The sequence below is a fragment of the Protopterus annectens genome, chromosome 4.part0 (genome assembly GCF_019279795.1).
Source record: "Protopterus annectens isolate FY-2018-M chromosome 4.part0, PAN1.0, whole genome shotgun sequence".
Taxonomy (NCBI): domain Eukaryota; kingdom Metazoa; phylum Chordata; order Ceratodontiformes; family Protopteridae; genus Protopterus; species Protopterus annectens.
This window is the reverse complement of record NC_056733.1, coordinates 790,792,075-790,816,770: the sequence shown is the minus strand read 5'-3', so window position 1 is coordinate 790,816,770 and position 24,696 is coordinate 790,792,075. Positions and strand designations below refer to the sequence as shown.

The 24,696-nt window shown below is 42.5% G+C and overlaps 1 protein-coding gene across 1 annotated transcript in view; it reads right to left on the bottom strand.

Moving 5' to 3' along the window:
* PIWIL1 (piwi like RNA-mediated gene silencing 1) overlaps window positions 1-24,696 on the bottom strand; it is a 949,244-nt gene that overhangs the window by 527,120 nt on the left and 397,428 nt on the right. The window contains exons 5-6 of the mRNA XM_044069793.1: window positions 16,891-17,044; window positions 16,617-16,742 (exon numbers count right to left, since the gene is read on the bottom strand). Of these exons, the coding sequence (XP_043925728.1) occupies window positions 16,617-16,742; window positions 16,891-17,044 (280 nt within the window). The remainder of the gene's footprint in view (window positions 1-16,616; window positions 16,743-16,890; window positions 17,045-24,696) is intronic.

Sequence of the window (24,696 nt, the reverse complement as noted above, 5' to 3'; positions counted from 1 at the left end):
TGATGTAACGGCGTCGGCTGCATGCTTTATACCCCTGACTACCTGACGTCATGGAAGACGAGACAACAACTAACACAGGACCCAAGACTATGATAATCAGGGCGACTGAGGGCTACTGCAAGCTGATAACCCAAATGTGATGACTGCAACAGTGAAGCACGAAGATTATTACCTACACTGCTATCTCTGGATCACTGGACCATTTGTGAGGCATAAGGATGTTCTGCTTAATTTGTTTACCAGAACGTCAGATTTCCTTGGAATATGCATTGCTCTCAGAAACAGTGGTGAGGACATAACCCCATAGCAGTATTTTTATGGTCTCGTGACATGGGATACAATTGGGTTCCCCCTGCTTGTTTGCACATCATGCAACTGATACGTTGGACTGAATTCCAATCGCACACCTATGGAGAGAGTCCCGAAAGGTCTGCAATGCCAGCAGGACCGCTTTCCTCAATGACACGGATGTGAAGACAGGTCTCTCTGACCACAGGATCATAAGAAGCTACCAGGCTACTGGCCCCAAGGCTCATACAAGCCTAGCCAAGAATTTAGCCCATGTTAGCAGTTAAGCACCTGATGCCCCTGTCCAGCAGGGACAGGTGGAATCCCAGGGGTCTATATTCTGCTCCCCATCCAATTATCCAGGTTGCGTTTAAAAAGGGTTAATGAGGTACTCTGCTTGACGTGGAGAGAGACTCTTTTCCACAGAAGGGGGAGTCTTCTGGGACAGAAATCTGTCTCGCCAACAAGTCCTGTTGATGTCACAGACCAGGTTGCAGGTGCGGGTTAGTCGAGTGGAGTCTGACTTGCGGATATGCAGAAGTCTCCCATCAAGGCAGGGTCAGATTGCTATGTATGCCAGACAGAGGCCACATCTGAGGAGTCTGTACAAGACTGAGTAGAGGGACAGGGCTTTTAGCCTGTCTGTGTAGGGTAGATGTTTGAGGCCCAGGATTTTCCTGGTGAGGAATCTCCGTGGTCTCTCCTGCTGCTGCATGTGCTTTGTGAAGTACATGCCGAAAGGGGCTTCGTACTCAATAATGGGTCTTAGAAGAACACAAGTATGTCATGACCTCTTTGTCCCTAGATGAGATACTCTTACTAATGAGATGGGCCAGGTAGAAAGCTTTCCATACAAAGGGAAGCAATATGGTGGTCAAAAGTCAGTTTGCTATCAACCTGGGTGCCCAAGTCCCTCACGACTGACCGTGTGCTTAGGATATTAATGTGATAATTTGTGGGGAAGTCACTCTCCCCAAAGGAGATGATGCATTTTTTGGCATTCAAGTTGAGGCCATGTTTCTGGCACCAGTCATCTGTTGGGGTGAGACCCTCTTGGAGAATGCCCACATCACTAGGGGAAATTGGTAACAGCACCCAACTTGCAGTCACCTGCAAACTTGGTCGGCCATAGCCCACTGGTTTTGGCCTGCATCTCAGAAAAGTATATCCCAAACAGAAGCCCCAAGACTGATCGCTGGGGTATACCGCTCATTACGGGTCTACTGCTTGAGGTAGCTTCTCCTATTTTGACTAGGTGGGTTTTTATCAGTGAGCAAAGTTTGCTACCCCATCTAGTAACATATGGATATGATGCCTAGTCGAATAGAGATTATTATACCAGAGCAGGGAATAGTATCGAAGGTAATGGCCAGGTCAAGGTAGGCAGTGTGCACTGTCTTCCCCTTATCCATGGCGTTGGTGACTGTCTCAAAGTAGTCAACCAAATTTAACAGGCCTCCCCTTGACGAAACCAAACTGTGTGGGGATTGTGTGTGTGGATGTTGCCAATGTCCTTGTTAATGAGGTCCATGATAATCCGTTCCATGGCCTTGCAGATCAGGCTAGTTAGGCTGATAAGTCTATAATTTCCTGGATTGGTGGATGCTCCACCTTTGTGCAAAGGGATGACAGTGGCGGTCCTCCACTCAACTGGGGCAAAGCCAGTACTCAGGCTTTGGTTGAACAGGGTGTGCCTAATGGTGCAAGTTCCTGCCTGATTTCATGTAAGATGCAGCCTGTGATGTTATCAGGCACCACGGAGGCTGTATTTTTTTTTGCCTTTGAGAGGGCAGTGATGACTTGCTCCCTAGAGATAAAGGGAAGGGGCAGGTGCTGGGGATGTCCTGTTTAACTGACTGGGAGGGCAGAGGGGGGAAGTTGTCACTGAACCTGCCAGTAGGCTGGCTATATCTACGGCGTTTATGTGGTGTCCTTGACCACCAGTTCTGAGCAGATCTGAGTGCTTCCTTTGAGATTACAGACATATGTGAAGGCGGCCTTATGACTGTCTTTAGTAGATGTGGCCAGTTTGGACTCGAAGTCTGCTTTGGAGAATTTCACTAGTGCTCTTATTTGCTTGTTCAGGCTTAGGAGAGATTGCTTCCAATTAGGTACCTCCTCCTCCTTGGTTCTGGACAACAATTGTTTTCCTTTCATTACAGAGTTTTATCGCAGATGTCGACCAGATAGGTTTACTCTTCCTTGAGGATTTTGTCCTGGTATTTCTGATTCCGTGCAGCTATATAAATGCTCGTACAGTAATTTGGTGTATGTTTGGACATATGTAATAAACACTCCTCTACCTCCGAACCACAAAACAGCTCAAACACCAAAGAAAAGGCTGCAGTACAGGGACCACAAACACCAAAGGATATAAATCAGCAACAAACTATTATTTATTAGCAAAGTTGGCTGCTGATTTATATCTCTTGGTGTTCGTGGTCCCAGTACTGCAGCCTCCTCTTTGGTGTTTTGAGCTGTTTGGACATATGTGCCAGTTCCTATGGAGGGGGAGGGGGCTGTGAAGAGGTTTATACCTTCCCTCAGGAGGTTGTAATCAGCTTTGGAGAAGTTATTTTGTTTGACCCTAGATCTGTGTGTGTGTGTGTGTGTGTGTGTGTGTGTGGGGGGGGGGGGTCGGGGGAAGATGGTGACTTCGAAAGTGAGCACTTTCTGGTTGGATCTTAACAGGTAAGATGACACTAGAGGGATGCTGCAGTGGTTACTCATGTTGGTTAATACCAAGTCCAAGACATCACCACCTCTTGTGTGGGTGTCGGCCAAGGCATTTGTATAGACTAAATCAAGGAATCTCTGGGCATCTGTGTTTTGGCATGATTATGTCTATGTTTGCATAGTTAAAGTCGCCCAGGATCAGGGTAAAACCAGATGCATTGAAATGTCTGTGGTGAGACCCTAGCCACCAGGCAATGTGCTGATGAAAAGTACAGTTTTGTACCTACCATAAATGTAGATGTTCGAAGATCCACATTGCTGCAGTCCTTACATATGGGTAGTCCGCTGTCCTCGGTCGGCCCGAATACCAAAGTATTAGGCTGACGTCGGTCAAGGCGCTTTAGACTGACATCAGAACGTCAGGGTACAAAAGCGCATGACCGACGTCATATCCTCAGTCTTTTCTTGCCCCAGATGTCAGAAGGCCCTAACAACAAAGGCTAAAGCCAAAAAATAACCAACCACCCCTGCACTAACCATATTTACAATATGTACAACCCAAACCACACCACCACCTCTAACTACAGAGGGGAAGGAGGGAGGGTAAATTGGACTGCAGCAATGTGGATCTTCGAACATCTACATTTATGGTAGGTACAAAACTGTACTATGTTCTTCATCTCACATTGCTGCAGTCCTTACATATGGGTAGAATCCCAAAGCAGAGGTAAGGGAGGATTGCCAAACTAAAAAGCATTAGGGGCTGCCAAAATGCCCTGTAAAATTGCAGTGGCAAATCCAGCCCTAGATTTAGCGTAAAGTGGAAGGTGGTAATGCTTAGAGAAAGTATGCACTGAACTCCAAGTAGCTGCTTCCAAAATATCTTTAGTAGCCACCCCCCTTAAAAAAGCTGTAGAAGTGGCAGTAGCCCTAGTGGAATGAGGCCTAATCCCAGCTGGAATCTCCTTACCATGATGGGAATAACAGAAAGTAATACAAAAACCAATCCACTTAGAAATAGTTTGTTTTGAAACTGGTTTGCCCTGAGAACCCAAAGCAAAAGAAACAAACAACTGCTGAGACTGCCTGAACCCTTTAGTTCTGCTCAAATAATATCGCAACTGTCTGTGTATATCCAAAGTGTGCAAAATCCTCTCCCCTTTATTTTGGGGGTTTGCATAAAAAGTAGGCAAATGAATAGTTTGGTTTAAAGCCACACTAGAAACCACTTTAGGCATAAAAGAAGGGTTAGTACGCAAAGACACCCTATCCTTGTGGAAAATTAAGAAAGGCTCAACTGCCATAAGGGCCTGTAATTCAGAAACCCTTCTCGAGAGGTAATGGCCAACAAAAAAGCAGTCTTCCATGATAAATATTTCAACTCTGCCGTTGCTGCAGGCTCAAAAGGTTGTAGAGTGAGTTTCTCCAACACAAAATTGAGATCCCAAGCAGGAGTAGGAGCTCTACGTGGGGTCTTATATTCTTTGCCCCTCTAAGGAATTGCTTAAACAAAGGATGAGAAAATAATGGTGGGTCACAGTCATAGTGAGCAGAGATTGCTGCAGCATGAACCTTTATAGAGGAGAAGGACAAACCTTTGTCCAATAACTCAGTAAGGTATTGAAGAGCAACACTTAAATTAGGTTTAGAAACATCAAAGTCCTTTGCTGTACTCCAAAATAAAAATCTCCTCCATTTATCTGCGTAAACTTTCCTTGTACTAGGCCTTCTGGCCTCCAAAATAACATTCAAAACTTGTTGTGGAAGCTGAGACCCTCCAGGGTTTAAAACAGAATATGCCAGGCTGTTAGATGTAGAGAGTGAAGTTTGACATTGAGTAAATGACTGTTCTCCTGAGACAGCAGGTGAGGAATCGAAGGCAACGGCCATGGAGGCTTCCGTACCAGACTTCTCAGTAATGGGTACCAGTGCTGTCGAGGCCAATCCGGAGCTATTAAAATCATGTTTGGCTTGTCCTGTCTGACCTTCAGGAGTACCTTTGGGAGGAGAGGCAGAGGTGGAAAGGCATACACGTGAAGATTGCTCCAATTGAATGAGAGAGCATCCACTTTCCAAGCTGTGGGATGAAACCTTTTGTGCAAAACTTTGGCAGCTGGTAATTTAGTGGAGAAGCGAACAGATCTATGTCTGGAGTTCCCCATAACACTGTCAATTTCTGAAATACATGAGGATCCAATTTCCACTCGTGGGGATCCATAATTTGTCTGCTCAACACATCTGCTAAGGAGTTCTGTGCTCCTGGCAGAAACCTTGCCTGAAGATTTAGCTGTAAACTGAGAGCAGTCTCCCACAAAATCATTGCTTGTCTGCATAGAGGATATGAATGCGTCCCCTTGCTTGTTGATGTACCACATGACAGTTGTGTTGTCTGTTTGAATCAACACCTGCCCTGGAAGAAGTAAATCCTTGAAAGCTATCAATGCAAATTGGACTGCTAACATCTCCTTCAAGTTGATATGTAAATGTTGAAGTCTGGCAGGCCACGTGTCTTGTACCCATTTTCCATTTAGATGAGCTCCCCAAGCTTTGTCTGAGGCATCTGTCGTTAGAATCTGATTCGCCTCTGGTCGGGTCACAGAGAGTCCCTTGTTTAGGTGACATTCCTGAGCCCACCACAAAAATTCCTTTTGAATGCAAGGTATTATCTGAATGACAGTGTCCAAATCTTGGCAGTGCTGCGTCCATACATTTTTGAGATACCATTGTAGCTTCCTCATATGCAGTTTGGCATTGGGAAGTACCAGAATACAAGATGCCATGAACCCCAAGGCTTGAAGGACTGTCCTTGCAGTCAGCCTGGACTGACGAGACAATTGGTGGAAGTAAAGAGAAAGATTCTTTTGTTTGTCCGGGGTCTAAAAGGCCATCTGGGATGCTGTATTCAGTCTCACACCCAGAAAGCACATGTCCTGAGAGGGTACTAGACTGGACTTTATTTCGTTCACAGAATACCCCAGGCATCTTAACACTGCCATCACATACTGTAAATGATGAAGAAGTTCGTCCTTTCCTTGGGCCAGAATCAGGCAATCGTCCAAATAAGGATAGATTTGTATTCCTCTTAGCCTGAAGAAAGCTACCACTGGAGCCAGAACCTTCGTGAACACTCTGGGCGCAGTAGATAAGCCAAAGGGCAATGCAGAGAACTGATAATGAGAAGTCCCAGCTCGAAAACGCAGATACTTCCTGCAACTGAGCCTGATAGGAACATGAAGATAAGCCTCCTTGAGATCCAGAGTCACCATCCAGTGATCTTTGCCCAGCAGAGGTAAAAGCTGATGTAACGTCAACATTTTGAACTTGGGAATGTCCAGATATGTGTCGAGGATAGATAAATCCAAAATTGGTCTCCACGTGTTCCCTTTCTTTGGTACTAGAAACAGGCGAGAATAAAATCCTAGGCCCACTTCTGGCAGAGGGACCGGTTGTATGGCCCCTAATTGAAGTAGTAGAGAAATTTGTTTGTGAGCCTCTAGTCTTTGCTGCGGAGGAACGTCTGGCATGCCTTTGAAAGGAGGCAAGGTATGGAAATAAAACTTGTAACCTTGGTGTATGATATCCAATACCCATTTGTCTTGGGTAATCAAAATCCAATTTTCCTTGAAGAGTGCCAACCTTCCTCCCAAAGGTGCTGCCAGGCAAGAAAGATCTGGCAGCTGAAAAAGTAGGTCATTGGGCCTGTTTACGAAAGGACTGGCCCCTGCCCTCACCCGAAGATTGTGCAGGTGAACTCCCTGTTCTAGGTCTGAAAGAACCCTGAGCTCTGCCCCTACCACGTCTAGATCTACCCCTAGACTGAGAATCATAAGAAGGATACGTCCACCCCTTAGCAGGCCAATTCCTACTAAACTTTGGAGGCTGAACCTGTAAAAAATCTTTAACAGCCTGCATAGACTTAGCCTTGTCTTCCATTTTCTTCAAGACTGACTCCACAGGTGAACCAAACACCACATCAGACTGCAAAGGAGCATCCAAAATCCTTGTCTTAACATGGTCAGATAAATTCTGATCCTTCAGCCAGGCGTGCCTGCGAAGAACTGAACCAGTGGCAGCCACCCTAGACGAGGCCTGCACAGCATCAAAACCACATTGTAATGAATGCTTACCCACCTGTTCAGAGACATGCACCAAATCTTGTAATTCTTTACACTCAATGCCTTCCGCCAGAGCATCCACCTTAGACTTCAATTGAGAAAGAAGAAAGTTTTGATATTTCAACATATGAAACTGGCAATTCAAAGCCCTCATAGCTAAGGTAGAAGAAGTATAGACCTTCTTTCCCCATCTATCCAAAGCTCTGGCCTCTTTATCTAGAGGAACCGGATTCTTTACCACAGAGGCCTTAACACCCTTAGGTCCCTGACTAATAGTTTCTGGGTCCGCCCTAGGACTCTTATAAAGATATTTATGAGCCTCAGGCACCCTGTAATACCTATCCGGTTTAACAGGCACAGGAGGCAGAGAATCAGGATTAAGTGAAGCCTCTGAAAACACATCTTCCACAACATCCAGAACAGGAGGTATAGCCAAGGGCCTGTGTTGGGGTAAAAGCAAAATTCCCTAAGCCTTTTCCGGGAATCAGAGAAGTCCTGACCTTCCCACTTAAAATGTTCCCTCATAGAATGAAGTGTCTCTGAAAAAGAAAAATCCTCTGGAGGAGAAGCAGAAGGAGTGGAATCATCTGCATCAGAATCAGAATAAGGAGAGTACTCCTGCAAGTCTTCAGCCGAAGACTCTGAAACATCGAAGCCTGCTCAAAACTTCCCAATTCTGGCTCCACCCTAGGCCTCTTATCAGGAGGGGGCAAAGAACCTCTAATCAGAGTAATCAAATCTTCTGCCATTTTAAGCATGTGCTTCTTAGGCACAGACCCTGCTGAACTAGGAGTGACACCAACAGAAGCTAAACCTGGCCTGCCTCTGGGAGAAGCCTTGGAAACAGAAGGAGAGGGCCTAACCACCCTAGGAAGGGAGGGGAGTACAGTAACCCGAGAAGCCCCTTCAGCCTGACCTGCCTCTTGAGAGGCCACATCCTGCAAAATCAAAGTCTCCCCCTGAGACTCCAAAGAAGTCTCCGTCGGAACCACCGGCTCCACTGAAGCCTCTAAAGAACCGGCGTCCGGAACGGACGACTCATCTTGCCTGGGTTTAACTGTTTTGTCTTTGCGCTTCTTCGAAGAAGCGGGCGCCGGAGAATCCGACGGCATATTATAATTGCACCGCTTACCGAAGACCAGCCTAGCACAATCTAACCTTCGCTTAATAGTGCGCTTATTGAACCTAGCACAAAAGCGACACCCAACAACGTCGTGCTCAGGCCCCAAACAGGGAATGCACAAAGAATGATAATCCCTATGCGGTATCTGTTTCCCACAAGAAATACAGTTATTCACTTTTTCTGACATCCGGTAATACACTGAGGCAAGAAAAAACCAAAATATTCCCCAACGGGGTACTTAGCCAACTTGGATTCGGTCTGAAACTCCGAACTCGAAAAATTTCAGAACGCCGAACGGCACTTGCAACGCTGCTTCTGCATCGGACCATGCGGCAAAAAAGACTGAGGATATGACGTCGGTCATGCGCTTTTGTACCCTGACGTTCTGATGTCAGTCTAAAGCGCCTTGACCGACGTCAGCCTAATACTTTGGTATTCGGGCCGACCGAGGACAGCGGACTACCCATATGTAAGGACTGCAGCAATGTGAGATGAAGAACATCAGGATGGTCAGAAAGATGGTGTAACTATGGGATGAGACAAGATTTACAACAGAACCACCAGGTTCCACTAAAGAACTCAAATTTGGAACCTTGCTAGTTGCAAAAATCCAACTGAAGCAACCATTAAACCTAGTAGCTAGAAAATCAAGAAAGCTGGAGGCCTCAGTTTAGAACCTGGAATGCCTGTATTTGTACAGAAGAAAGTCTGGAGGGGGGTAAATTTGACTGCTGGCATCCAGATGGCATGTGATGAATTCCATGGTCTGCATTGTTTGCAGGCTGGATTTTTTCTAGTTCACAGTGATTGTCCAAGGATAGGCTCAGTTGAGCCAAGTGATCCTTGGTTTTGACTAGACCCACCTTTCTGGTTGCAGTAAAGGGACAGTTTGAGACAGGCTGTGACCAATCCCAATGCAGTCGGTGAACATGTGAGGGGCTGAGTAGAGATCAAATGCAGCAGCTGGAACTGATTATGGCTAGCTTCTGTCTAGCAAGTGCAGGAACCTCCTCCTGGAGTACCTCACTATCTTCCTATGATAATAGGGATCCTTGAAGTCTACTGAGCACATCTAGTCGTCCTTCCTCAGCAGGGGAAGAACAGACTGCACCATGATGATCTGGAATTTGCTCAGTTTTAAACAGCAATTCAAATCACTGAGGTCCAGTAAGGGCCTGAGGTCCTTGTTTTCTTTTGCGAGGGAAGGGGAAGAAGGAACGGTAGAGGAGGTAAAAAATAAGGCTAGAGGAGACATTTCAAAACCAATTTGCCCTTTTGTAGAAGGGACTCTCAGCCCAAAGGCTAAGCATGCCTGGCACTTCACTTTGAGATGAGCAACCCCTAAACAATACACACTTGGGTATGTCGTTGGGCGTGGGCAGCTTATGTCCATGCCTAACATGCTTTTCAAATCCTGAAGCTTATGCCTTCATTTCCAGCCTGCAGGAAACCAGATAAGCAAACATGAAGGTCTGGTAAAGCAGAAACATTTAGCACTAATTACAATTACTAAAAGTAGGAGTACTTACTGTCAAAATGCATAAACCTTACAATTATCAATATAATTTATAAATACTTTTTTTTTTTTTTGGGGGGGGGGGGGGGGGCTGAACCAGAGAAAAAGAAACAAGAAAAATGTGGCAAAACCATTAGACAGATACTACCAATAAAACAGCTGGAAAAAAGGAGGAGAGAAAAGTACAGTTGTGTACACTTACCATAAATGTACATGTTTGAGTGTATTCATTGTTGCAGTCATTACATTTGGGTTATCCTGCTGGCAGGTTGCCCTCAGTCGGCCTGAATTCCAAAGTCTTGGGTCCTGCGTCGGGTTGCTGTTGCCTCTTCCCTGACGTCAGGTCGTCAGGGGTATAAAAGATGCAGCTGACACCATTTTATTCAGTTTTTCTTGCCCCAGATGTCAGGTGCCCCCAAAAGGGTAAGCTAAAATTATGTAAATAAAACATACATGCACCAAAATAAGCTTTACCTTCATCTATAAGCAAATACACCACCTAGGTTGTATAGATTAGAGAAGTAAAGATAAGTTCCAGCAAAAATAAGGGGGATGGCGGGTGAGTAACCTGGACTGTAAAAGTGAATACACTCTAACATCTACATTTATGGTAAGTGTACACAACTATACTATGTTCTTCGTGTTTCACTGTTGCAGTCATTACATTTGGGTTGAGTCCCAAAGCTATGGCTGGGGGGCTGGAGCTAAACAGCATTAGGAGTGGCTATGAGGCCCTGCAGAACTGCAGTGGTAAAGCCTGACCTGGATTTAGAGTAAAGAGGCAGATTGTAATGTTTTGCAAATGTATGCACTGAACTCCAAGTAGCAGCCTCTACAATGTCTTTAGTTGGTACCCCCCTGAGAAAGGCTGCAGAAGTGGCTGCAGCTCTTGTTGAATGTGGCCTAATGCCCTTAGTCACTGGTTTGCCATGCTGCGAGTAGCAGAAATGAATGCAGTGACCTATCCACTTTGAAATAGTCTGCTTGGAGATGGCCTTTCCTTGTGATGCTGTGGCATATGCCACTAGTAATTGTTCTGTCTTTCTGAATCTAAGTCGTCTGTGTACGTCCAAAGAATGCAGAATTTTTTCCCCCTTGTTTTGTGGATTTGGATAAAAAGTTGGCAAATGAATTGTTTGGTTAAGGGCTACACTGGATATCAGCTTAGGCATAAATGTAGGGTTTGTTCTCAGAGAGACCCTGTCTGGATAAAAAATGATAAAGGGTTCCACAGCCATGAGAGCCTGTAGCTCTGAAACTCGTCTTGCACAAGTTGTAGCTAGGAGCAGAGCTGTTTTCCAAGATAAGAACTTTATATCCTCAGTAGCAGCTGGCTCAAAAGGAGGTAAAGTGAGTTTTTCCAAGAAATAATTGAGGTCCCATGCAGGTATTGGCATTCTCCTTGGAGGCCTTAAGTTTTTGGCTCCTCTGAGGTACTGCCTTAATAAAGGATAAGAAAAGAGTGGTGGCTCTGTATTGTAATGAGCCAAAATGGCAGAAGCATGGATTTTAATTGATGAAAAAGATAGGCCTTTGTCCAGCATCTCAGTTAACTATTGCAAAATCTGAGGAATATTTGGGACAGCTGTATCAGTTCCTTGAGCTTGGTTCCAAGCACAAAATCTCTTCCATTTCCCAGCATAGGATTTTCTAGTACTAGGCCTTCTGGCTTCTAAAATGACATCCATCACAGCTTTACTGAGAGGTGTGCTTTGTATGGCTACATTATCTGCCATGCTGCCAGGTTTAGGGTCCTGAGTTGGCTGTGCAGAATCTGATTGTTTTGCTGGGACAGTAGATGAGGTATTTGAGGCAAGGTCCAGGCTGGGCATTGGGACAGTAGATGAGGTATTTGAGGCAAGGTCCAGGCTGGGCATTGGGACAAGTTCCTTAAGATCGGATACCAGTACTGACGTGGCCAGTCTGGGGCAATCAGAATCATTTTTGGTTTCTCCTGCCTGACCTTTAGGAGTACCTTGGGGAGGAGAGACAGTGGATGAAAGGCATATACTGATAGGTTTGTCCAGTTGAAAGATAAGGCGTCCACTTTCCAAGCTTGTCTGTGATAAGTCCTTGTGCAGAATCTTTTTAGTGGATTGTTTTGAGGGGAGGCAAATAGATCTATGTCCGGGCGACACCATTTCTTTGTTATCATGCTGAAGACTTGTGGACCCAGGTGCCACTCGTGGGGATCCATGAGGTTTCTGCTAAGTTTGTCTGCCAGAGTATTTTCCTTTCTTGGCAGGAACTGTGCCTGCAGATGAACTTAGTAAGTCAATGCTGTGTCCCATAAAGCCATGGTTTGTCTGCACACGGGATAAGAATGAGTGCCCCCCTGCTTGTTTATGTACCGCATGACCGTGGTGTTGTCTATCAGTAGTTGTCCCGGATGAAGTAAGTCCTTGAAGGCTGTCAGGGCATTTTGAACAGCTAGCATCTCTTTTTGATTGATATGTAGATGCTTTTGGTTTGTGGACCAGGTGTCCTGAATGCCTCTTCCTGCCATGTATGCCCCCCCCCCCCCCAGGCATAATCTGAAACCTCCGTCATTATGCTCTGCCTGGCTGGGGGTAGTGAGAATGGCTGTCCCTTGTTTTGGTGACAAGCCTTTGTCCACCATCGAAACTCCTGTTGCAAGTAAGGAATTAGAGTAATCATTGTTTCCAGGCTGTGGCAATGTGTCCAGACACTTTTTGGGTACCACTGAATTTTCCTCATATGCAGTCTTGCATATGGAATTAGTAAGATGCAGGATGCCATGAAGCCCAAAGCCTGCAGAATTTTCCTTGCATATAACTAGTACTTTGTTGCCATTTCCTTGAAATAGGTAGTCAGTTGCCTTTGTTTGTCTGGAGTGAGATAAGCCAGCTGGGCAGTTGTATTTAAGCTTGCACCCAGGAATATTACCTCTTGAGAGGGTACTAGTTTTGATTTCTTTTTGTTGACAGTGTACCCTAGGCATGTTAAAAGTCTTATCACAAATGTCAGATGCTGTAGTAGAATGTCCTTGTTCTCCGCTTGTATGAGGCAGTCGTCCAAGTAAGGATATATCTGTATTCCTCTTTGTCTGTAGTAAGCAATTACTGGTGCCAGGCACTTTGTGAAGACCCTGGGCACAGCAGATAAGCCAAAGGGCAGTGCAGAGAATTGGTAATGCTTTGAGCCAGCCTTGAATCCGAGGTATCTTTCTGCATGATTGTCTGATTGGGACATGCAGGTATGCCTCTTTTAGGTCTAAAGTCACGAGCCAAGCCTTGCTGTTCAGCATGGGCAGAAGCTGCTGTAAGGTCAACATCTTGAATTTTGGTATATTCAGGAAAGTGTTTACAATACATAGGTCCAGTATTGGTCTCCATGCTTTGTCCTTTCTGGGTACCAAGAACAGTCTTGAGTAAAATCCTTGTCCCTGCACTTGCTGTGGCACTTGTTGAATAGCCCTCATGTCCATGAGAGCTGCGACTTGTTTTTGAGCCTCTGCCCATTGATTTTTTGGCAGGTCTGGCCGACCGTTTGCCCTTGGCAGGGTATGGAAATAAAACTTGTAGCCTTGTGATACTGCCTAGAACCCATTTGTCCTGGGTTATAATGTGACAATTTTGAGAAAAAAGTGCTAGTTTTCCCCCTAAGGGTGCTGCCAGAAGATAAGTGCTTGGTGCAGGCAGGGGGAAGTCATTGGGACTGTTTCCTGTATGATTGTGCTTGTGTCTTCTCCACCTTTGGAGGTAGAAGCACTCCACTGCTTAGACCTGTAGGATCCTTGCGGCTGTGATCTGCCTCTAGGGCATCTGGATCTACCCCTTTGAGTCTGAGACTGGAAAGGACCAATTCTTTGTAGGCCAGTGTCTGCTAAATCTAAGTGGCTGTACCTGTAAGAAATCCTTGACTGTTTGCATAGATTTAGCTTTGTCCTCCATTTTCTTTAACACCTCTTCTGCCGTAACACTAAACAATGTATCATGTTGTAAGGGAGCCTCTAATAATTTTGCTTTAACATGGTCAGGCAGATTTTGTTCCTTTAACCAAGCATGCCTCCTAATGACAGAACTCGTAACAGCGGCCCTGCAGGAGGCCTCCAGAGAATCAAACCCACATTGCAAAGTATGCTTTCCAACTTGTTCAGCTGCATGCAATAAATCCTGCATTTCTTTGCTTTCTGCAGATTCAGAATTTGCCATAATTTTCTGTTTAAGCAATGTCATGATATATTGCTGATATCTGAGCATATGAAACTGGCAATTTACGGCCATTATAGCCAAAGTAGCAGATGTGTAAATCCTTTTCCCCATCTATCCAGTGCCCTAGAATCTCTGTTAGAGGGGGTAGGTTTTTTTGCAGTAGAAGCCTTGACCCCTTTTGGACCCTGAGAAATAGTTTCTGGGTCTGCAGTAGGGTTTTTGAAAAGGAATTTATCAGAGTCAGGTACCCTGTAGTATCTGTCCAGCTTAACAGGAGCTGGAGGTAGAATCTCAGGGGTCAGACTAGACTCGGAGAACACATCTACAATGTCCAACACAGGTGGAATAGCTAGAGGCCTGTGTTGAGGTAGTAAAAGGAAGTCTCTGAGCCTTTTCTTAGATTCTAAAAAATCTTGGCTCTCCCAGTGGAAGTGCTCCCTCATGGTATGCAAGGTTTTCCCAAAAGAGTAGTCCTCAGGAGGTGAAGCTGAAGGAATTGATTCTTCAGCATCAGAATCCTCATGGGGGTTAGAAAATACTCCTGATCAGAAGAGGAATCAGAAAAAATGGAAACCTGATCTGAAGATTCATAGTCTGTCTCTTGCCTAGGCCTCTTATCAGGAGGGGGATGGGGAACCCCCTGATCAAGGTAATTAAGTTTTCGGCCATTTTGAAGATCTGTTTTTTTGGCATGAAGGCCTGTCCTTGTGGCTGGAGAATTTGCCTTTAAGGGTGTTTTAGTCTTTGAAGTTGGTTTAATATATAATTGTTTAGGTCTGAATACACCCTCAGAAGCCAATGCCTGCTCAACGGCTCTGGACCCATCTGAGGGAATAATCTCCGAGGCTCCAATACCTTGAGTTTCCAGCGGCCTGGCCGACTCCACATGGGAGTCAGTAGCGGCCTGTGACTCTAAAGTAGTGGGTGTCAGGGGCTGTGAAAGCACCTCACTGAGAACCGGCGACTTGCTTAGGAGAAGCTTCGTCGGCTTTGGACCTCGGTTGCCTGTCTTTTTCTTTGCGTTTATGAACTCCGGTAGTCGGATGACTATCCAACGACATTGTATAATTAAATCTTCGCCCAAAATAGCTTAATGCAAAATCGTTCTGACGCTTAATAGTGCGTTGGTTAAATCTAGCACAAAACTGACCACTAGCAACGTCGTGGTCAGGGCCTAGGCAAGGAATACAGTAAGAATGAAAATCCTTATGAGGTATTTGATTCCCACCAGAAATACAATTAACTTTTTCTGACATCGGTCTGGAGTAAGAAAAAAGTTTCCCCAATGGGGTACTTAGCTTTTAATGAAGACTTCGGATCTGAAACTCGAAGACGAAAATCTCAGGAGTCGGACAACCGGCACTTGTGAACTGCTTCTGCTTCGGGCACCGCGCGGCAAGAAAAACTGAATAAAATGGCGTCGGCTGCATCTTTTATACCCCTGACGACCTGACGTCAGGGAAGAGGCGACACCAACCGACGCAGGACCCAAGACTTTGGAATTCAGGCCGACTGAGGGCAACCTGCCAGCCGGATAACCCAAAAGTAATGACTGCAAAAGTAAAACACGAAGAACATCACCACTAGCTACTTCAAAACTAACCCCCTAACATAGTACCCAAGACATAGGCGGTACAACAACAATATAAGAGAAAGCAAATGTTTACTTCATCCCAATGGAGAAGCTTGAGGCCACATTTAGATACAAAGGTGGCAAATGAGATCAGAGGAGATTCAGTGAGGTCACAGTATTATAGGAAGATGAAGCAGTGCTTTGGAGATAAAGAATTTGAGAGGCGAGGCTTGAATCAGAGTCAGATCTGGTAACCCACAGATTGATATGTAAAGAAAATACCACTTCGGATCTAGTAATAGATCACAGCAATTAAAAAGCTCTCTGAAGAACAATAATTGGTAAATGAACATGAGCTTCTATACTATCAAAATTACAGTGACAACTTAAGGTGTTAAGCACAAAGTGACAAAAAATGAAGACCCCCTACAATACTGGCTAGGTAAAAAGTGCCTCATGCACATACAAAACATCTATGAACTTTGACCAGGGGCCAGCAAAGTCCTTCATAAGGAATACAGTAATGTTGATGAAAACACTAACCACAAAGAAGACATAAGTAGGTGAGAAATAACCCAAATGTTACAATATAGTGTTACAGTGTCCACCTTCAAAGATGATGCTTCAGTACATATGGCCACTGTTTGTTCACTAAATAACTTGTCAGCCAATCTGATCAAATGTAAAGGGAACATTTTCAAAGATTAGGTAAATGCCTTTAGGAAATATTTTAGCCAATAAATGTGAAAATATCTGGTGTCATCTACAGCACTCATAAGAGAGTGACTGATAAAAGAAAAAAATCCTCTTCACTTTAATGTTGGACTTCGGTAACTCCATATATAAGGACATCATTTTCAAGTTAAAGTCTGAATTTTAATAACAGGTACAAGCTAAGTCAAAGATGGACCCAATAGGCTTGAGTCAAAAGGCCTACTTGCTGCTGCTGAAAAACAATTATGCTTCTGTCATTAGTCACGTGATGTAAAATGACAAATCAAACAGTAGTCAGAGAAAGTGTTGTGTATAACCCAGGTCCAAGTGGATAATGCCAGTGATGATGATTAAAAAAAAAAAAAAAAAATTGGTAAACAATGTGCAAATTCAAAGGCAAGATGTTAACTATTCTGTTTAAGCAAACCTGACCTACCATTCAGGTCTTGTGACTTCAACATCAATAACTGTACCAGGTGGTGGGTTCTGCAGTCTTCCTCCACTGTGTGCGAAGAACCTTGTACTAACACGCTTCTTTACTACAATTACAGATAATCGAGGACTAAGGAAGAAAAAGAAAAATGTTAACGCTTAAAAATAAATGAAAATACCTGTAGGGAATCTGAAATAATGCAGTACTGCACCAAGTTTTAAAGTACATCTAGTAAAGAAGAACTACACATTAGCAATTTCACAAGCATCGAACTTACTTGTAGTCAGTACCAACAGATTTCAAGCAATCCATTAGTTGTGGCACCTCATAGTTAACAACTGTGTTTAGCTGTCCATCTCCTACACCATCACGATAAACAACAATACGGGAAGGAAGCTGTTTGTTGACAGAGTACCAAGCTTTTAAAGCAGCTAAAATAAAACCATAAATAATTTCAGATTACCACTGTGAAGTATTAAAAAGCCAACATCACTACAGAAACATCTATACAAGGCTTCAAGCATGACAGCAATACTGTCTGGACTGCTAAGAAATTAGATAGGATGTGTACTCTAGCCTCACTAAGGTGTATAATCGAAATAAAACATCTAGAAAGCAAGGGTGCACCATAGGACTTGCAAATCACTGCAGTTAGCTGATACATATCTCATATTCCTATTTTACAAACTACTATGAGTACATCCAACATCAAAGACATGACTGCCACATACATAAACAAAAATATCTAATCCACTCTAATGCCTACACAAATGAAACATACTCCATCACCCACATGGAACAAATGAAACATACTCCATCACCCACATGGAACAAATAGACCTCTAACCCCTTCCTAAAATTAACACACTAACTCAAGAAATGTACTCAATCCACACACATCTCAACTTTACATTTAAGATGCTAGATAAATCTAGAAACGCATGAAATAATTACACAATGTACATAACCCAGTCGAACAAAACTAGAATAAAATATGTTACACATCACTGGAGACAGCTGCATTAATCTCAAACCCTTTAACTTGTATATACCAGCTCTATGACTGCACAACTGTGACCACGTTGAATTATATCTAATGCACTGCTATAGTTGCTGCATTCCAAGTCAACTGAAGCAGTGCTGTATACACACACACACAAACATATGTATGTGCACACGCCACTCCTTTCAAGTGGGTGCACATTCAGGTGGTGGATTGAAAGCAAGTTACAGTACAAGGGATAGAGTATTAAACTGACGGAAAAATGCCATTATGATTTGCAAGACCATAGCAAAATGGAGATTAGGAAATTTGCCCTTTCCCTCTGTGACCCTTGAGTCGGTAATGCGACCTAGGAGTTGGTTTACATAAGCGGCAGTGTGTGTGTGTGTGTGTGTGTGTGTGTGCGGGTAAATTTTGTTTAAAAAAATGTGTTCACTCAGCTTTAAGTGTGCTTTTGAACTGAGTGCAATTTAATCACCACTGCTTCAATGGGTGTGTAATTAAGCACTTTTTTCTTTTTCCAGAAAAAAAAAAAAAAAAAAAAAAAAAAACGAGTTGACAGCGTCATATAAATATATGAACCTATAAATGGTTATATAATGAAAAGCCACCGTGTTAAATGACTGACAAAAAACATCAACCAAAACATGTCAACAATTCAATATATTGATAGCAAAGATTAATGACACCTAGTGCACCGAAAAAAGAAAAATGTCCTTTTCCAATACACTACTCATAACCCTACCAACCATTCAGCTCAAACTGGTCTAAACAGCAGTAGTGTAATCATTTTTCCCCTGAAGTTAAGGAGCATGATTAGGGTTAGAGTAGGGTCAGCTTGCTCCATCCTGGTAATGCATGCTAAACCTAATCCTGCCCCAACCATGCACCTTACTTTCAAAAAACCCTTGATATAATACTACCACTATACAAGACAGCTTGGACACTCGCCTCAAACAGCCACATTACACTAAATAAATTTCCTTGCGCAACGCTAACCTACACACATTTACCAAATCTATGCCTTTACCCAACCCCTATGCTAAAACACAAACACTTGAACACAAAATCCATCTCCTTACTTAAACCATAATCCGACCCTAAAACAAATTCCCAGCCCTACCACAAACCCATTTACCTTTGTTGAGCAGCCCTCAAAGTCACCCAATGCAACCTTCTCACAAACATCCTTTTACACAAAACAGTTCACTTCAGTCATACAAAGGACTGTCAATCAAGTGAACTGCAACCCTATAAAATATACACAAACACACCCACATACACACACTCCATATGCATACAACTACACACATTAAGATAGCATACATAATGTTTCACTGATAGAAAGTTACCCGTAACTCTTAAGCTCAGCATGCCACCAGCTAGGTAACAGTAAAATAACTCTGAATACATTCAACAAACACTAAAGTAATTTGTCCATTTTTCGTGACTGGGTTATTAGTCATACTTTTAGGGGAGACATGATGTGGCAGCGGCATAGTGGTACAGCGTATAGCACTGTTGTCTCACAGCAGAGCTTCTCCGGTTTGATTCTTGGCTGGGGAACCTTCTGTGCAGAGTCTGCATGTCCTCCCAGTGTTTGTGTGGATTTCCCACATTCTGAAGACATCCAATTGGTGTACTGGATACTCAAGTGGCCGTAAGTGTAATGTGCGTACAAATGAATTGCATGAAAGAAATGAGGCACAGCTAGCCATCCACAGTGGTGGGAAACATGGCACTAGATGACTGTCACTGAAGTGACACCCCAACCGCATGTGCAAAAATTGAAAAAGGGGGTGAGGGATGGATGGACATGATGTGGCATTCACAGCCAAAATTAGAAATCAGATTAAAACCCTAGAAAAATCCTCCCCCATGCTGGCAGTGATGCTAATTCAGCCTATTAAGTATGGAGGACAAAGGACCAGAATGAGAAAAAGGAAACTAAGAATAGTGACAGGACGAAATGATGTAATTAATGAGGAGAATAATGGCTTACTACTCTAGCATAAAAATGAAAAGAAAAAAAAAATGAAGCTCACTGGGTTAAAAATGACCAGAAATTGATAATACAAATTCCAAGGCTTCAGTTCCCTTATAGATATGCACTAGCACAAAAACCCTAAATAAAAGTAAATGGCATCCTAGCAACTTAATTACATGCATGAAAAGAACTTTTCCTCCACTGCTGAAATTTCTGTGAAGTACAGCTTTTCAGATTTTTGGAGGCTTGACTATCATAGAGTAGTACCGAGTGGTCTAGGAGCGGATCAGAATGCCGACCAACGGCATGCTAGATATCGCGAGTTATTGAAGAGCTGGCAAAAATTTAACTTGGATGCCAGCTTTGACTACATTAACTTATTGAGTTTTTTAAACCCTTTGAGCAGTTGCTGATTTTCTTCATGAAAAACAAAACAGACCCTCCGAACAGTTTCCAGCAGAACTGACCAATATGGCATGAGATGGTGTTATTAATGCTGCTTCAGCATATGAGGTGCGTATGAAGCAACAAAACCATAAGAAACTAGAGAGAGATTTAGCTGACTTCAACAGTGGTCAGGTATTTTCCTGGACAAAGAACATCAACCTGCAGTTTAGAGCCTCCATGGATAATGACAAAGGATCTGACAAAATCGGACCATCTGCTATCAGTGATACAACACGTCTATATCAGAACATCGAAACAGACATTGAACGCTCACATGAGCGAATATTCATGTACTCAACAGTAGTGTGTGTGTGGGGGGTGCGCCACCCCCTCTCCCCGTTAAATATATATTCCTACTCAGAGATTGCACTACAGTGAGGAAAGGGCAAAAATCCTGCTTTTCAATGTACCACAAACAAAATTAAGAAACTTCGAGGACATGATTTTTCACTCATGAGTGTTCAACGTTGTCAGTATCAATGTTCTGATGTAGACCAGATACAACCACCAATACAGTGGAAGTACAAGAAATACCATCCAATAAAGTAGCCTCAGAGGTTTCGGTACAACCAGTAGTTCGAAAAAAGCTGGGTGTGAGTGCTTCATCCAATCAGTTTTTTCCAAGTCTTCCACTACCTATACAGACATCCTGGAGAGAGATTATTCGACCAGCAAAGGGTGCAAGAGGAGGAGGAATCAAGACAGTGCACAGACCTGCACGCTAAAGCAAATGTGGGAGAAGACACCAAATTTCCGATTTTCAACATTTCTAAATGGACATTACCTTAAGATGAATTATCTGTTTTGCAGATGAGATTATCGTTCATTCCTGCATGTGAAGCCAGTTTGGGTGAGGTCACTTTGGACATTAGACTATCTGCACAGAATTTGATGCTAGGTACAATATTTTCAGGTAATGGACAATTGAATACTTTTAAAAGAACTAGTGCTTACAATCTGGTGCTAAGCCCTACACCTTGGAAGTATTCTGAAACATGTGTGGATGAGATTTTAATGTGTTATTTAATTATATCAATCATGAAAGAGAGCGTAAGTTTTATAATTTAACTAAAGAAAAAAAAAAAGAAATGGAAGCTTTGAAAATTCTTAAAAATGATGAGACTTTATCCACAAGATTGGTGGCTAAAGGAGGTGCACTAGTACCTATGGATACTACTACAATTCAGCTACAAACGTTGTTTCAAGATTTAAATGTTTATGATATGGTAACCATACACGGTATTAAGATCAGATATGTTCATACCACTCTACATGACTGTTGAGCAATACTATTAACTAGGAGTTGTATAATTATTGCTTGGTTAAATTACCACTGATTCCCATTTTTCAAGGTTTACTGAAGATATGCAAGTGTCTAACCAAACCACCATTCAGACCAATTGTTTCTCGACAGGGGAGGATTACATTGCCAATATTTGCTGAAAAACACTTAACTGTGTTGAATGGCACAGACACTGTGTTAAGTGATACCAGTTTTTGTATCAACTGTATACCTACATACATTGCCATCCCTTGAGTGAGAGTACGTTATTTGCAACCATGGATGTATGTTCCTTACTGTGATTCCAAATGAGCCAGGTCTGGAGTTTGTTAGAGAATTTTTGGAAGGCAATAGTGAATTTGGTGAAGGGATGATTGACTTATGTTTGTTCATTGAAATTATATTGGAGAACAATGTGTTCATGTTTCTAGGGAAGTACCACTGCCAAACAACTGGAGTGGCGATGTGGACCTCATGCACCAACAGCTACGCAAATAGCGTAGTGTCTCATTGGGAGGCTAACCATATGTTTAAGTGAACAGATCTGTTTCACCCATTGCCTTCTGCTGACTGTTTGTAGTTGATATATTTTTTCTACGGACATGCAATCAAGAACTTAATGAGTTCACTGAATATCTACATCACACTACCACCTTTCTTAAATTTACTGCAACTATTTCCAACAGATGTACAGATTACTTAGATGTGAAGTTAGCGAAAGATGAGCTTAACAGCATCATTATTAGTAGATCTAGAAAAAAAAAAAATCACAGAGAGGGTTTACCATCCCCTACATATTTATAGGAATATAGTAAGGGGTCAAGCTATAAGATTGTCACACCTAAATAATAGAGAAGATAGGCTTGCTGTAGATCTTGCCATTATGCATGATGCATTTTTACAAAGCGGTTATAAGGAGTTAGAGAAAGAAGCAGGGATGTTGGATCTGAATGATGTAAAATAGTATAGCTAACCCCTACTTCTCTGACAGAGATAACATTTCCATTGTACAACATTAGGGACAAACAGTGACGAGGGGGGATATTGAAAGGCCACCACAATTAATACAACATGCTGCACATGGATTGTTTAAGCATCTGGCATTGGGCAGGAGATACTGCGGGACTACAACATTCAGTAACAGTTTCTACCCTACAGTGATTAGACTTCTGAACTCTAGCACTAGTCCCAGGGGTCTGGACACACAAGTCAATTTTTATTTATTTGTGCAATACATAGTTAAATATATTCCAAGTGCAATATTTATTATATCCATAGTCAGTACTATTTGCCTCACTCAAGTGCAATATTCGACAAATAACTTTGGTATTTCAATCTGTAGTGTGTTTTGTATTACTTTAAATAGAGTAATAAATTTAACTCAGGGAAAGGTATTCTTTTTGGATACGACTGTTGGTAAACGTCTCTGCTCTTTCATGCGTGTACCGGGAGTAGAATCGTATTTGTTAGTTATGTTTATTCCTCTACTTGTGTTGTTTCACTTTCCTTTGTAATCTCAAGAATTGAGCTGATGCACGAAATTTCGTTTAGGCTACACATGTGTAGTTCTAAATGACAGAGTTTACTTTGACTATATCCCTGAGCTATTCTAGTAATACTGGTTCTGTATGTAATATAATTAAGAAAAATTGGCATATATTAACATCAGATAAAGTTAACAGTGTAATAGGAAATGCACCAAAATTTAGATTTAATAACAGGAAATCAATAAAGAGGTTATTCTCTTATAATAAACACGGGTATTCTATAGAACTGGACGAGTATGTACGTTTCCCTGTGGTAAATGTAATGCTTGCCATCATTTTGATAGTAGTGGTGTATTCATACATCCTGAAACAAACCTAAGGTATTATTTTAAAGTGTCAGCTAGTTACATTTCCCAACATCTTGCGCAACTGGCAAACGGAGTTATGCAAGAAATTTTATGTTGGGAAGACAGATCGCACACTTTTAGAACGTATGAGAGAGCATACTAGGGACATCAGACAAAGAAATGAGAACTGATTAGCTAGACATGTTGTGGAGATGGAGGAGACACAATTAAGTTTATAGTAGTAGAGATCATAACGGAGAATGGAAGATTATGGGATGTGACTAATAGAACAAAAAGTAGACAGCTGCACAGAATATAAGGTTTAAATGGTAAGATCTCCAAGAACTGCCTTAAAACAAAGGGTCTATATAAATGAGGTGCAATTCGATTTAATTATAAAAGATCATATGAACTTTTAAAGTATTTTTATTGGATGTTTTGAATGGAAATGTTATGTATTTAACTGGTGTCTGTTTTAAGTTTTATATGGTCTGATGAAGCAGACCATCTGTGAAAGAACTTACAGTGTTTATTGGACTTGCATTTTATTCAAGTCCTTTAACCTTCTACAGCATACAGTTTTTATTTTGATATTTATTGGTTTAGTACATACACTGTTGGTTCCCCTAACAGATTTGTTTTTCAACTGAATTGTACAGGTTATAGGTCACATTAAAGGTGAAAAAAGTTTTGAAATGATTTATTGTGGTCTCATTTTTTTATATCACAAAAACCTGGCATTTTAACAGGGGTGCGCACACACACACACACACGTGTGTGCGTGTGTAAATAAATAATGCAACAAGTTCTCCGGTTTAAAATGAAGGCAGACACAGATACAAAGTGTGTGGTTGTGCATGTGTATGTGTGTGTGTGTGTGTGTGTGTGTGTGTGTGTGTTGGGGGGGCAGTCTATTGCAATTGCTCATTTAAATATGATCTTTTTTCCCTTTAAACATGACAGTGGAATCACTGAAGCACTGATCCAATACCCCCCCCCCCCCAACTGCAGCCTCAACAGTCAGCAGGACAAAGTAAAAGATTAGGAATAAGGATAACTGTTCAGAATGTCAGATCCTGGCTATAGCTAATGCAGAAAAAATGAAGTCATCTTTCCAGAGGAAAAAGAAAACCAGTCCAAGCAAGGGTTTGAGCAGATCTTTAACGATGTGCAAGAGTTCTTGTTTGATTCCTAACTGACAATTTAAGCAGCTTAAACACTATCATTCTAAGGAGGTGGTACCAGGATTGCCTTGATAGAGACGGTTTGTTTAGTAGGAAAAATTAAGCTACCATTTGTATAGCCAATGGAAAGGAGCTGTACATGGTGTCCACACATTACCCTGAGGTTATGAAGTCTTATAACATTTTAACAGTCTTTGGTATCTCTCATACAGTACACAACAGAAGTCGCAAACTCCCACCTTAACACAACTTAAAGGAGCAAAACTTTTTTTTTTTTAAATAAAACAGGACACATGCTTGCTTTAATCATGCATCCGATATATATGATACTGAATCATGTGTTGTG